General features: G+C 30.4%; 2 protein-coding genes across 2 annotated transcripts; one reads left to right on the forward strand and one right to left on the reverse strand.

The window, feature by feature from the left end:
• Positions 1-11,527: 11,527 nt before the first annotated feature.
• On the reverse strand, positions 11,528-12,184 carry LOC110905619. The gene is made up of 2 exons (XM_022151231.2): positions 11,896-12,184; positions 11,528-11,765 (listed from the first exon to the last, which is right to left on the reverse strand). The coding sequence occupies exons 1-2, from the start codon at positions 12,145-12,147 to the stop codon at positions 11,661-11,663; spliced, it is 357 nt and encodes a 118-aa protein (XP_022006923.1). The 5' UTR covers positions 12,148-12,184; the 3' UTR covers positions 11,528-11,660.
• A 639-nt stretch (positions 12,185-12,823) lies between these two features.
• On the forward strand, positions 12,824-13,303 carry LOC110906978 (extensin-3-like). Its single transcript, XM_022152026.1, has one exon. It carries the CDS (start codon positions 12,824-12,826, stop codon positions 13,301-13,303), a length of 480 nt encoding a protein of 159 aa, XP_022007718.1.
• Positions 13,304-13,612: the final 309 nt, after the last annotated feature.

Consider the following 13,612-nt stretch of genomic DNA (forward strand, 5'->3'; position numbering starts at 1 on the left):
ATATAACTTTTTATCATCTGCTATGTAAAATTAGATTTATTCGACACGTGTAATACATGGAGTTTTTAAAGATATAATTTTTTTTTATTATTTGGTAGATTTTTCAACCCGACTATACACGTGTTTTTTAAAGATACGACGTTTTTAGTATTTACTATACAAAATTACATTTATTTAATATCTGTAATACACGTGGTTTTTAAAGATATAACTCTTTTTTAATCTATTCAACACGTGTAATACACGAGGTTTTTAAGGATTTTTTTTTATCATTTGGTATATTTATTCAACCCGATTATACACGGGTTTTTTAAAGAAACGACGTTTTTAATATTTAATATACAAAATTACATTTATTTAATTTGTGTAATACACATGGTTTTTAAAGATATAACTTTTTTTTATTATTTGATATATAAAATTACATTTATTTAATCCATACAATATATGAGTTTCACAAAGATATATAACTTTTTATTATTTAATATCTAAAATTACATTTATTTAACCCGTGTAATACATGAGGTTCTAACCTAGTATCTTATATTACAAACAAAATTAATATTTGAGTGTTGATTATTAAGTTAACAAATATCAAACCCTTTATTCGGATGTTTGCATCAAAGGGCATTCAGCATAAAGGTATCTTAGTTTGTTAATTGTAGCCCTTGGTTTTAAATCCCACTCTAAACTATGAAGCATAATTGAAGGTAGTGATGAGTTTCATACCGGTATCGAAAATATCGATACCAAAATTCATCAAATATGGGTACTAATATCGATACCGAAAATGTTTGGTACGGTATAATACTGATATTTGAGGTAAAACTCGGTAAAATACCAGTACCATACTGGTATCAATATCGAAAATGCCAAAAAGCGGGTACCAATTTGGTACAAAAAAACGCTACGGAAAATTCGGTACCAGTACCAGGTACCAAATGCTCATCCATAATTAAAGGTGTAGAGGTGTTGGGGTGTACCCTAACACCTTGGATGTTAAAGGTGTCATGACATATTAACCGGCGTTGCACACCACTTCCATTTTGTGTTAATGGGCGTTAAAGAGGTTACTTGTTAACGGACTGTTAAGAGATTGAATTAATTTTGTTTCTTTTTTTAAACCAAAAATCACTTAAAAATAGGTATAGATGGAGCTAACATGATTAAACCATTTTCTTAGATTGAGATGGAGTGAAATAAGGAAAAGTGGGTGATATGTCACCTGGGTGGAGATGAGGAAGGTTAAAGTATCCTAGGGCCTTAAGGGCTGTTTGTTTACCTCTTAATGAGACTTTTAATGGTTTAGACCTCTTACTGGTTCAGCACTTAATGGTTCATACTGTTTGTTTCAAGAGCAGATGTTTGAATGATTTAGACATTTGTCTCTGAATGGTTAAGATTTATACAGAGTCTGAATGGTTAAGACCTCTAATCTGAATTGGTCAGACATTTGCCTCTGAACGGTTAAGTATTATACAAGCTCTTAATGGTTCAGACCTCTTACTGGTTCAACACTTAATGATTCAGACCTCTTACTGGTTCAACACTTAACCATTCAGATGTTGCCAAACAGCCGCTTAGTTTGTTAATTGTGACCCTCCAGTTATGCGTTCAAATCCCGCGAAACATAATTAAAGATACATTAGATGAGTGTGGGGGTTGTTTTAGAAAATAATATATTTAGATTTATTGTGTTTAACATAATTATAGTTATCTCTCCAGTGTGAATAATTTATTTGGATCTCTAACAATTAACTATCATTTAAAAGCGTTAATTGATTAACTTTTCTACATAACATCTTATCAAAATTACATCTTTGACAAAAAAAAAAATTGTTATCCTCAATTACTTGGGGTGTAAACACATTAATCAATTGAAAATCACAAAATAAGCTGAAGTTAAACGAGCTCACGCCCAAACTTTACTTTTAAGGTTCATCCGGCTCGCAAGCTTAAATGATCCAATTAATGGTACAATTCTTATTTAATGCATTAAAATTTAAAATTATATTTAAATAAACTAATAAATAATAAACGAGTCAAATTTGAGCTTTAAAGCCTGCCCACAAGCCAACCTAAACAAAGTCCAAACCGAGAGCTGAGCTAGAGCTCTCATAAGTTTAAACGAAGGCGAGCTCAGGCCTAGTCAAGTATAGATATTATTAAACTAGTGATTCGATCTGAAAACACATATCCTTATAAGTTTATACAAAGAAACAATGAAGAGATACAAATAAATAAATCCAGAAGATTCAAAGTTGACAACCTCGAATCAGTTTATATTCGCCTATGTCTGAACCGAACGGAGTTTCAAAACATCTCCAAAAATCGGCTATTCTCAGGCAAATTCACATAAAACTTACACACACAACAAAACAAAACTATACAAAACTATATTAACTGTTCAAGAGTTCTTGTGAATAAATTGATGCATAAATAATGAATCTGTCAAGAAATCTAGATAGTTTTCCAATCCAGATTGAAACGTTATCCATCTATAAAGATGCACATTTTCAATCTGGAAGAAAAACAGATTCTGTTTAAGCCTCCTAACTAAGCTCGATATGAAACGATGAATATATTCATACGGCTACTCTATAGAGGGGCTGATTTGTTTATCGAAAAAATATTTACACAAATCAATGACTTCATTTGAGATTAGGAGAATGTGAAGCTTTGAGAAGGCGACAAATGTTTTAGCCGTAGGAGTGGCAAAATGGGTGGGTTGGGTAGGTTTGGGTAATGGGTTAGGATGGGCATGGGTTAGGATGAGTTTGGGGGTTAGAATAGGTTTATTAAGAAATGGGTCAGAATGGCTTTAGGTCAATATGGGTTTTGTCAAGATGTATTTGGGCATAATAAAAAATTCTAAAAAATCCAAAAAACTATAAAAAATAAAAAAAATAATAAAAAAATTCAAAACTTTCTAAAAAATAAAAAAAAAACCAAAAAAATAATAAAAAATCCAAAAAATTCTAAAGAATCAAAAAAATCAAAAAAATAATAAAAAACGAAAGAAAAATCCTAAAAAATCAAACAAATTCTAAAAAAATCAAAAAATTGTAAAAAATCAAAAAATTCCAAAAAATCAAAAGATAATAAAAAAATCCAAAAAAATCTAAAACAGTCCTAAAAATTGTAAAAATTGTAAAAAAATCAAAAAAAATTCTAAAAACCCAAAAAATTATAAAAAATCCAAAAAATTAGAAATATCAATAAACTCTAAAAAATCAAAAAAATAATATTAAATTCTAAAAAAATTCTAAAAAATCCAAAAAATTCTAAAAATCAAAAAAATTCAAAAAATAATAAAAAATCATAAAAATTCAAAAAAAAAAATAAATAAAAATCAAAGAAATTCTAAAAAAATCAAATAAATTCTAAAAAATAAAAAATGTCTAAAAAATAAAAAAAATTATTAAACATCCTGAATTTTTTTTAGAATTTTGCAGATTTTTTAGGTTTTTTTTGGATTTTTATTATTTTTTAATTTTTCATACTTTTTTTGATTTTTTAGTATTTTTTGGATTTTTATTATTTTTTAGAATTTTTTGGATTTTTTATTTTTTATAATTTTATAGAAATTTTTGGATTTTTTTACAATTTTTAGGATTTTTTATTATTTTTTAGATTTTTTAGAATTCTTTTGATTTTTTATATTTTTTATATTTTTTAGATTTTTTTATTTTTTAGAATTTTTTGGATTTTTTATTATTTTTTAGAATTCTTTGGATGTTTTTATTTTTTATCATTTTTTAGAATTTTCTGGATTTTTTATGATTTTTATTATTTTTTAGATTTTTTTGATATTTTAGAAATTTTTTGATTTTTTTGATTTTTTACATTTTTATTATTTTTTTAGAATTTTTTGGATTTTTTTATTATTTTTTAGATTTTTTGGATTTTTTAATTTTTGATAATTTTTTTTAAATTCTTGGATTTTTTAGATTTTTTAATTATTTTTTATTATTTTTTTGATTTTTTAGATTTTTTAGATTTTTTTGATTTTTTAGAGTTTTTAGATTTTTTTATTTTTTATATTTTTATAATTTTTTTGGTTTTTATAATTTTTGCTTTTTTTAGAATTTTTTTTTATTTTTTTATTATTTGATTTTTTTGGATTTTTTTATTTTTTTTTGTGATTTTTTTATTTTTTAGGATTTTTACTATTTTTTGATTTGTTTTAATTTTTTATTATTTTTTTTGATTTTTTAGAATTTTTTTTGGATTTTCTATTATTTTTTGGATTTTTTGGAAATTTTTTTATTTTTATTATTGATTTTTAGTTTTTAGATTTTTTTTTATTTTTCTGATTTTTTTGAAAATTTTTAAAAATTTTATTATTTGTGAAGCTAACATCTACGAACACTCGAATACGATGAAAAATGTGCCTGTGATGCTCTTTTTTGAGTTACCCATTTACCCTGCGTAATACCCATCCTTACTCACAAATTATTTTAAATAGATATCATATAACCATCCTGACCCATCATTAGTTATTTCTTAACCCATGCTGACTCAATCTCATTTTTAAAATGACCCAAAATAACCCAAAAAACCCAAATGAGTTTGTTTTGCCAGGCCTAGTTTTAGGGTTGGTTGCAAGTTGCAACGGTTGTGGACTTATGGTGTGTTTGATTACAAATTTGTCCATGGGCTATTGGGCTAGCTATTTTAAGCCCACATATTAATGTATGGTTTTGACTGGGATGACGTAGGTAAAAAGCAATGTTTTAAAATCCGTTTATACCGTAATGGATTTGGCTAAAAAATGGTTTAACCGGTACAACTGACCGCTTTGAACCTGTTTTTAAAACATTGGTAACAAGTATCATTTAAGAGCGTGGATGGAGCTTTTCCTTATATATAAAGTTTAGTTGGTTCTCGTCTGTGTTATGTTTTGCTAGTTAATGGATAATTAAATGTATATCGCGCTACACTGTGAGTCTAGCTTATTTGGTAGAGACTTTTGTTTTTTAATGGGAGGTCTTGGGTTCAATCCTTAGTAAGGAGTATATTAGAATTTATTTGATGTAATTTAAAACTATGTAAGCATTATTATTAAAAAAATGTATATCGCGCTAAATGGGTTGGTTTGGAAGTAACTGTGTGAACTGGACCGACTGAGGTATTAATACAACATTTTATTTTGAATCTATATAATATTAATAAAAGATACGGAACTATAGGAATCTCACAACGTATAAGTATTTTTATTATAATCTTCCTATACTAATAAATGAAAATATTTTTTGACACGTATTAATCTCTCGTGGCTCCTCATCTTATTTTTCAATTTCTTTTTCCTAACAATAATAATATAAACAATAGTTTAACCAAATATAATTTAAGTAAGGATAATATTTTGTTTTTTAATCAAACTTTGAATTATCTAATTTAGATAAAGATAATAATAATAATAATATAAACAATAATTTAACTATATATAATTTAGGTAAGGATAATAGTATTTTTTTAATCAAACTTTGAATTATTATATATATATTGTTGTTGAAGGACCATGAATAGTAATTTCAAATTTAAAATAATGTATATAGTTTTTTTTAATATTTTATTATTTTAATATTATAATACCTTTTTATTATATTTACTTTTAACATATTTTAAACCATATTCCCTTTTTTTCATTTACTTTTTGTTTTTCATAATTTTTAATGATATTGCCTTTATCAATTAATTTAATTACTGTCGTGTCGTTTGTTAATTAAAAAGAAACTTAAGTATGCAATTGTGTTTATACAAGTGTTGTTAAATATGAAGTTGTATTCAAACTAAAGTATTTATTTGGTATCGTTTTGCGGTACAATAATAAACTAAACCGATTCTACCGTTTGGCTTTCGAAACAACATTCTTCATTTTCAAATATCGTTTGTTTAACATTATCATTTGCTCCATTTCACCGCAACGCGCGACGCTAATAAAAACTAGTATAATTTAGTTTTAATCAAACTTTGAATTATATAGTTTAGAAAAGGATAATTTTTTTATCAAACTTTGAATTAATAATAATATATAATTTGTATTTTCTCTTTCTTCGAGAAGATGGAAGAAGTTTTTTTTTTCTTTGTAAAACCAAGAAAATATATAAATTTATATTCTCATTTAATTTAATTTAGATTTAGTTATATTTTCTTGGTTTTACAAAGAAAAAAAACTTCTTCCATCTTCTCGAAGAAAGAGAAAATACAAATTATATATTATTATTAATTCAAAGTTTGATAAAAAAATTATCCTTTTCTAAACTATATAATTCAAAGTTTGATTAAAACTAAATTATACTAGTTTTTATTAGCGTCGCGCGTTGCGGTGAAATGGAGCAAATGATAATGTTAAATAAACGATATTTGAAAATGAAGAATGTTGTTTCGAAAGCCAAACGATAGAATCGGTTTAGTTTATTATTGTACCGTAAAACGATACCAAATAAATACTTTAGTTTGAATACAACTTCATATTTAACAACACTTGTATAAATACAATTGCATACTTAAGTTTCTTTTTAATTAACAAACGACACGACAGTTATTAAATTAATTGATAAAGGCAATATCATTAAAAATTATGAAAAACAAAAAGTAAATGAAAAAAAGGGAATATAGTTTAAAATATGTTAAAAGTAAATATAATAAAAAGGTATTATAATATTAAAATAATAAAATATTAAAAAAACTATATACATTATTTTAAATTTGAAATTACTATTCATGGTCCTTCAACAACAATATATATATAATATATATAATATAATATATATATAATAATAATTCAAAGTTTGATTAAAAAAATACTATTATCCTTACCTAAATTATATATAGTTAAATTATTGTTTATATTATTATTATTATCTTTATCTAAATTAGATAATTCAAAGTTTGATTAAAAAACAAAATATTATCCTTACTTAAATTATATTTGGTTAAACTATTGTTTATATTATTATTGTTAGGAAAAAGAAATTGAAAAATAAGATGAGGAGCCACGAGAGATTGACACGTGTTAAAAAATATTTTCATTTATTAGTATAGGAAGATTAAATATTTAATAAGAAACAAAAATAAGAAAATAATACTAAATCACAAACTTCACGAATCTTTCTTATTTATTTATTTATTATTTCTTTTATTGTATATTATTTTATTAAAGCAAGTGGGAATCATAAATTCATAAACATCTTAACTTATTTTTTTAGGCTCCTCTTATTCCCACACCCTCAAAATCTTATTCTCACATCCTTTTCACACACACTCTCCCCCCCCTCTCTCTCTCTCTCTCTATATATATATATATATATATATATATATATATATATATATAGAAAGAGAGAGAGGAGGAGGAATATGTGAATATTAACACATTTTTTTTTAATTTGACAAACCATTCATTTAATATTTTAAAATGCAATAAAAACAATAATTATGTTTATCGTAATAACAAATTTATCCTAAAGTTACAACCATCCCTTTACAATTCAAGTCATATCCAGAAATTTAAATTTTAAAGTTATCTAATTTGATAATTACCAAAAAATTATACATGTCTGTTTAATTTAAATATTATTTTGTAGCTATAACTTTATCTAATTGCTACATACGTAATATGGATAGTTCAACAATTTTTTTTATCAGAACTAATAAAATAGGACCAGTATTATTTAAATAAAATTTGGGTTATTACACGTATGTTTCTAAAACTGTTGAAACTTATGAGAAATTGACACAGTTTCTTTGATATTGACACAATTTCTCTGATCGATGATTCAAATGCTTTTATTTAAAAGTTTGGCAAACATCACATGTTTTGATCAAACATGACATAAATTGTTCAGACGTCTAAAAAATATCGTTTCCTTATTAAAGATTTGTTTTTTTTATTTATTCAATCCGTGTAATACACGGGGTTATAACCTAGTATACATATATATATTAATCTAACCCATTCCTTGTTTAAGTTTTTTTTATTTTTACTTTTTTTTTTCGTGAACCCCTTGACACTTGAAAGGTAAAAGTGCTGCCTTTTTAACTGTACCATTTTACTAAATTTTCAAATATCTTGAAAACACTGAAAATCATGTTATTTCATGTAAAAAAATATCCGGCCCAAACCATAGTTTGGTTGGTCCAGCTGACCCGGTCAGTTTAGTTTAGTTTATCTATAAACAATACTTATCGGTTTAACCCATGAATCTCATCAGAACCAACAACCCAACCAGTACATGAGTACATTAACATCCTTAGTTGCAACTACATGGAGCAAGAAAGCTAAACTTATAGTTACACTAAATAGAAGAACCAAGATGATGGGTTGACTCCTAAGTAATATCTTATATGATTTATATGGGTTAGTTAATTTTTAATCGTCTACTGCGTATTCAAATTAACTCATGTATTTGGTGTACTATATATACTTTAACTGGCAATGTCAGTAAACCAACAGTGATTGCCATGTGGCAGAACTAGGGTTTAGAAATGCAGTCGCATCTCATACGCTGAGAAACAATATGTGGTGGCAAATACTGGCAATTAGGGTTCATAAAGAACTTGGATATGATACCAAGTTAAATTTAAAAGGTATTGACTTATTGTATATTGATAGTTTGAATACAGGTTACATAAGAGCTCAACGTATAGACAGATATGTCACTTTTTTTTTTTGAAAGGTGACAGATATGTCATTGGTCCAACAACTTCTCACACCAGCAGCTCACTAATAGTCAATGGAAACGCTAACCGTTATGATATGCGTATAAATGTACATGTTTTCCATATCAAAATGGACCCACACTTTATTGGTTTTGGTGGAAATATATTTGAAATAAGTTTTTTTAGTTTTTTTTATTTTCAGGATAAAACGAATCCAAACCGAACAAACAAAGCAATCTTGGTGAAAAAATAGAAGTTCTGCTGAAATGAAGTCCAACAACGCCCCATGCCCCAACATAAAAGCCAACAACATCGTCTGAGATGCTAGCCAAGAAGAAGGCAAGACACACCCCTTGCCTTGAAGGCACGGGTCGTGCCTCGACTACAAAATGATAAAATTTTACCTTGGAAGATCTTCGAAGATCTAATGGGTCCCACAAAGCTGACCACGGGCCGTGTCTAGGTGACACGCCCTGTGCCTGGGCCCAACTCTAGATTCGGTCACTTTGGCAAGGCACGAGTCATGCCTTGCCTCCAGTGACTATAAATAAGCCTCTCCATTTTCTCAATTCTTTCCTTCTCTTCCACAATACACTCTTCTTCTACCCACTTTCTCTAATCTTTGTAATTATTAGAAATTGTAAGAATAATAATTCTGTAATTATCAATTATGTGATGATTATATAATCTTTTCAAGTTTGATGAAAACTATCTTTGAAGCCATGCTCGGCAAAGGTTCTTATGGTTGTTTGGGGGAAGCAAACCCCTTGACAGGGAATTAACTAAAACAAGCTTTGGATTAACAAGAGTTATGTGTGTGTCAATGACTTTAAGTAAAGGATACCATATTGAAAGTGCGTTTTCTAAATCCTTAAAAATATTTTAATAATCTTGTGATGTCACTAGCGTGAAACATTCATGTTTTTATGTTTGTGTAAAGTTAAACATGTTGATGCCTCGAAATAAGGTTAAAGGTTTTGATATGAGACTTTGGGTTTGGTAAATTCTTGCCAAAGCGTGGAGATAAGATCAAGATGCCTAGGACTTGGTTTATATTATTGTCACTACTCTTGGCGAGATAAGATCAAGCTAAGAGGTCCATGGGTTGTATAAACCCCTTATGACTATTTTCTACTTAATACTAAACCATAACAGTATATAGTTTCCCTGTTGATTTGGCAATATCGTTGTGGTTTGTTCCAACCTTGAAGGGCGTTTCCTTGCTGATTCAAATAAATATGATTGAGTATGAGAGTGTCCTGAAAAAGAACTCCACAACTTTATAGCATTGGTGTTTTAATGAGAGTGGGTGTGAGGTGGAGGAGAGAAAGTGTGGTGGTGTATGTGTGAAAAAATGTGAAAAAATGGAGGTAAGAAGGCTATATGAGTGTGATGTAGGAGAGAGGAGAGATAATGTGTGTTTTTTGTGTTGTGTGATTAGGGCAAGAGAGAGAAATATGAGGATTGATTGGGCAAGTGTCAACTACGCACTAGAAAAAACATGAAAAAATGCCCCTTATTGGGGATGCTCTTAATGGAATACAACTTCACGCCTAAAAAACGAGCTCTGGCGATCCATGCTAACTTTTAGTTAATAAAGCATCAAGAGGTAACAAATATCTCAAACACCATTTTCTTATCATTGATTATAAACTTCTTTTTTTTTTGCGAGCCACAAAACAACCCTCACTTTTGGATTGATTAGACGTTGACAACAACTCGGTATTAAAAGTAGTTATATCCTTGGACATCCTCGGTATCTTACCATCACTATATTACGCCAACGATGGATGCACTTGCTCAACGTAAAGTATAGAATGAAAGTATTTTATCGTGTTTTCTAAATAGTAAAACTTGAACCAACGTATATATCGGCTAAAAATATACCACTTTTTATATATACCGTAACCCACGTCACGCCAAAAGCCACTCACAAAAACCGCTGAAAACCCTACAAACAATTTTCTCTCATTAGGATTTAGTAGCAACCTGGCTTTGCTACCACTTAATCACAACGTATATTATATATAGAATTGTATATTGTTTGTTTGTTTGTTTAACAGAGTGACAAATGAATTCTATATGAAGAGAAAATAATACAATTAGAAACCTTATAGACATTCATTTAACGAGTCTAATACTTGGGGCGTTCAGTTTAAACTTGTGTTTGGCCTAGTTGTGTTACAAACTTTGTCTTGGCGTATATAATAAATGCAACAAGACCGAGGGCAAGCTTTTCTTCACGATGTCCAGTGCCCATCACAACCGAGGGCAACAATGTGCCAAGTAGTCAAGCTTTCAACGGACCGAGGGCAACAATGTGCCAAGTAGTCAAGCTTTCAACGGACCGAGGGCGAACTCAATAAATAGAGCATGAAGAGTTGATATAACTAAAACGGCTAGGAGAGTTTATGTACATAATTGCTTATAATTAAGTCAATGATCTTTAGATAAAGTGGGGGAGGGCTTGCATTTCTCTTGAGAGATGCAGGTTCAACTCTCACTTGATGCAGAGTGAGTCACTGGTGGGCAATGATAGGAGACCCAGTCAGGGAAACCTGGGTTGGATCCTTGAGTCAAACGGGTTTTATCGGTAATTTACTGTCGTGCCTATGGGCGGGTGGTTACCGGGTTTCCCCCGGAATTGGTGGTGGACTCGGATTACTCTCCGAGCACTCCGTTTGTCCAGTGAGTGCCCCTAGAGTGCTCGGGATTGATTCTATTGGCCGTTAAAAAAATTGCTTGTACTTAAAACTCGAACTTGTCAATAAATTTACATCTTTACAAGAGTTTATGTACATAATTGCTTATAACTAAAACTCGATCTTGTCTATAACTTAACATATTTTACAAAATTTCTAAATACGTGACTAATCAATAATCTTGAATGTTAAGGTTTATTGGTATAAAATACAACTATATATGAATGTGTAAATAGAAAATTTTGGATACAGTGAGCTTATTAAATAAATTAAATTATGAAGAAAACAATTATTCTAATTACTCTTGGTCTTGCCATCTGCAGTCATCTGTCTGAGGTTCCTCCACAAATACTTTCCACTCGCCATGTCAACAAATCCATATAAAGCATTTTGGCCCATCTAAAATCCCACACAAAAACAAACGTTTATGTTAATATATTTATCACTTTTTATTAACTTTAATCTTAAAATTTGTATACTCATTTTAGATTTAGCGAGTTTAAAAAAAAAAGAAAAGAAAATACGTTACCTTGATGATGCTAGATTGTTGTTGGTTTGGAGATAAATCGTCGCTGGAAACCATGTCTTCGATATCGACAGAAGTTTGTGCCGATTTCCAGGTGAGGTAACCGGCCAATATCGCGGAGAAAAACACCAAGAATACCCTCATCGGACACATGGTTGACTGCTGTTTTTTTCTTGCTTGATCTTCCTGGGAGAAATGGGTTGATGTAGTCAATGGCAGAGAGATATGATATAGAGTTGCTTTGTGTGTTGACATATATATGTATATATATTGTGTGTAACAATATATGCGTTTAGAAAGAATAAATGGAGCTAGTCAAAAGAGAAAGGTGGGAGGAAAATGCATGGTTAATTTGCTTCCAGAAGATGATTTGGTCGTATGCTATTTTCTCTACATTTAGTGATTAAATAACAAATTTTATAATAATAAAACTTCGTGGTAGGAATTGAATATTTTGTGGGTTGACCATTTCCATAATAATGAGTCACACGTCTAAGCTCAAAGCAATACGTGTTGTACTAAAGGGAATAACTTACGTCTTATAAAAATAATGGCTTAATTTTTTTATTTAAATGGCGAGATTTGACAATGTGGTGATCGGCTTTTGGGTGATGATCGCGGTTTAGGAGATGATCAAAGATGGAGGTGTGGTGATCGAAGAGGACAAGTGGGTGACTGGAGGTGTGCGGGAGGCAAGGACTCAACCGATAAGAGGTGTGGGGGACACAAAATGTTCGTTGAGGTTTTTAGGTAAGGGTTTGAGGGTGAAAAGACTATACTACCCTCATGGTAATGGTCAAAGTTGACCAACTAACAAAATATACTAAGGGTAGCGATTGGTATAACGAGAGATGGAATGGAATAGACCATTGTGAAGGAATGAAGAAAAGAGTGTTTAGTTGGTCGATAGAATGGAATCGTCCATTCTGAAATGCATTACATTCCCTCAAAATCATTCCATCCATCACCCCTGTTTTTTTTCCATTACATTCCCTCTTCATCCTTCATTAACAACATCACAACCCACCACCGTTGCTACCACCCACCACCACCGTCATCCGCTGTCGTCACCCACCTACCGCCGCCACCCACCTCCGTCCCCGCCACTGCTGCCGTCCCCGCCACCCACCGTCGCCACTACCACCTCCGATTATCACCACCACCCACCTTCGATCATCGTCGCCACCATTGCCACGACCACCTCCGATCACCGCCACCACAGCTATCAACCGCCACCACCGCTACTACCTCCGACCACTGTCGCCGCTGCTACCACCTCCGACCAACCCTGCCACCACCATCGCCACCGCCGCCACCTACCTCCACTGTCATCCACCACCACCACCACCGTTGTCACCATTCGTTGTCGTCTCCACCCACCACCACCGCTGCCGTTACAACTGACACCTAGCATCACGCACCATCATCGCCCATCACTGACCACCACCATCTGATTTTATTCCTTCATCTTTTTTCGCATACCAAACAACAAAAAGTAATTGTTCATTCCATTCAATGGCAACCAAACAAAACATTACCTCGTCCATTCCATTCCCTCGTCCATTTCATTCCCCCATACTAAACAGACCTAAGGTGTTTAAAGAAAAGACTCAACATAAATGGGAAATGTAAACCACAAATACTCAAATTAGTAAAAATAAAAGTTAGGGAACATGATGACGCATGTATACTACAAAGACTTATGTTGTAGTTTACTCAA

The sequence above is a fragment of the Helianthus annuus genome, chromosome 14, assembly GCF_002127325.2.
Source record: "Helianthus annuus cultivar XRQ/B chromosome 14, HanXRQr2.0-SUNRISE, whole genome shotgun sequence".
In the NCBI taxonomy this organism is placed as follows: domain Eukaryota; kingdom Viridiplantae; phylum Streptophyta; class Magnoliopsida; order Asterales; family Asteraceae; genus Helianthus; species Helianthus annuus.

Excerpts from the sequence above, each read along its gene's own strand:
- LOC110905619 (XM_022151231.2), bottom strand. The coding sequence starts at position 12,147 with ATGTCAACACACAAAGCAACTCTATATCATATCTCTCTGCCATTGACT. Across the intron at positions 11,766-11,895 it reads AACAATCTAGCATCATCAAG|ATGGGCCAAAATGCTTTATA; the intron begins GTAACGTATTTT and ends GTGGGATTTTAG.
- LOC110906978 (XM_022152026.1), top strand. The coding sequence starts at position 12,824 with ATGCATTACATTCCCTCAAAATCATTCCATCCATCACCCCTGTTTTTT.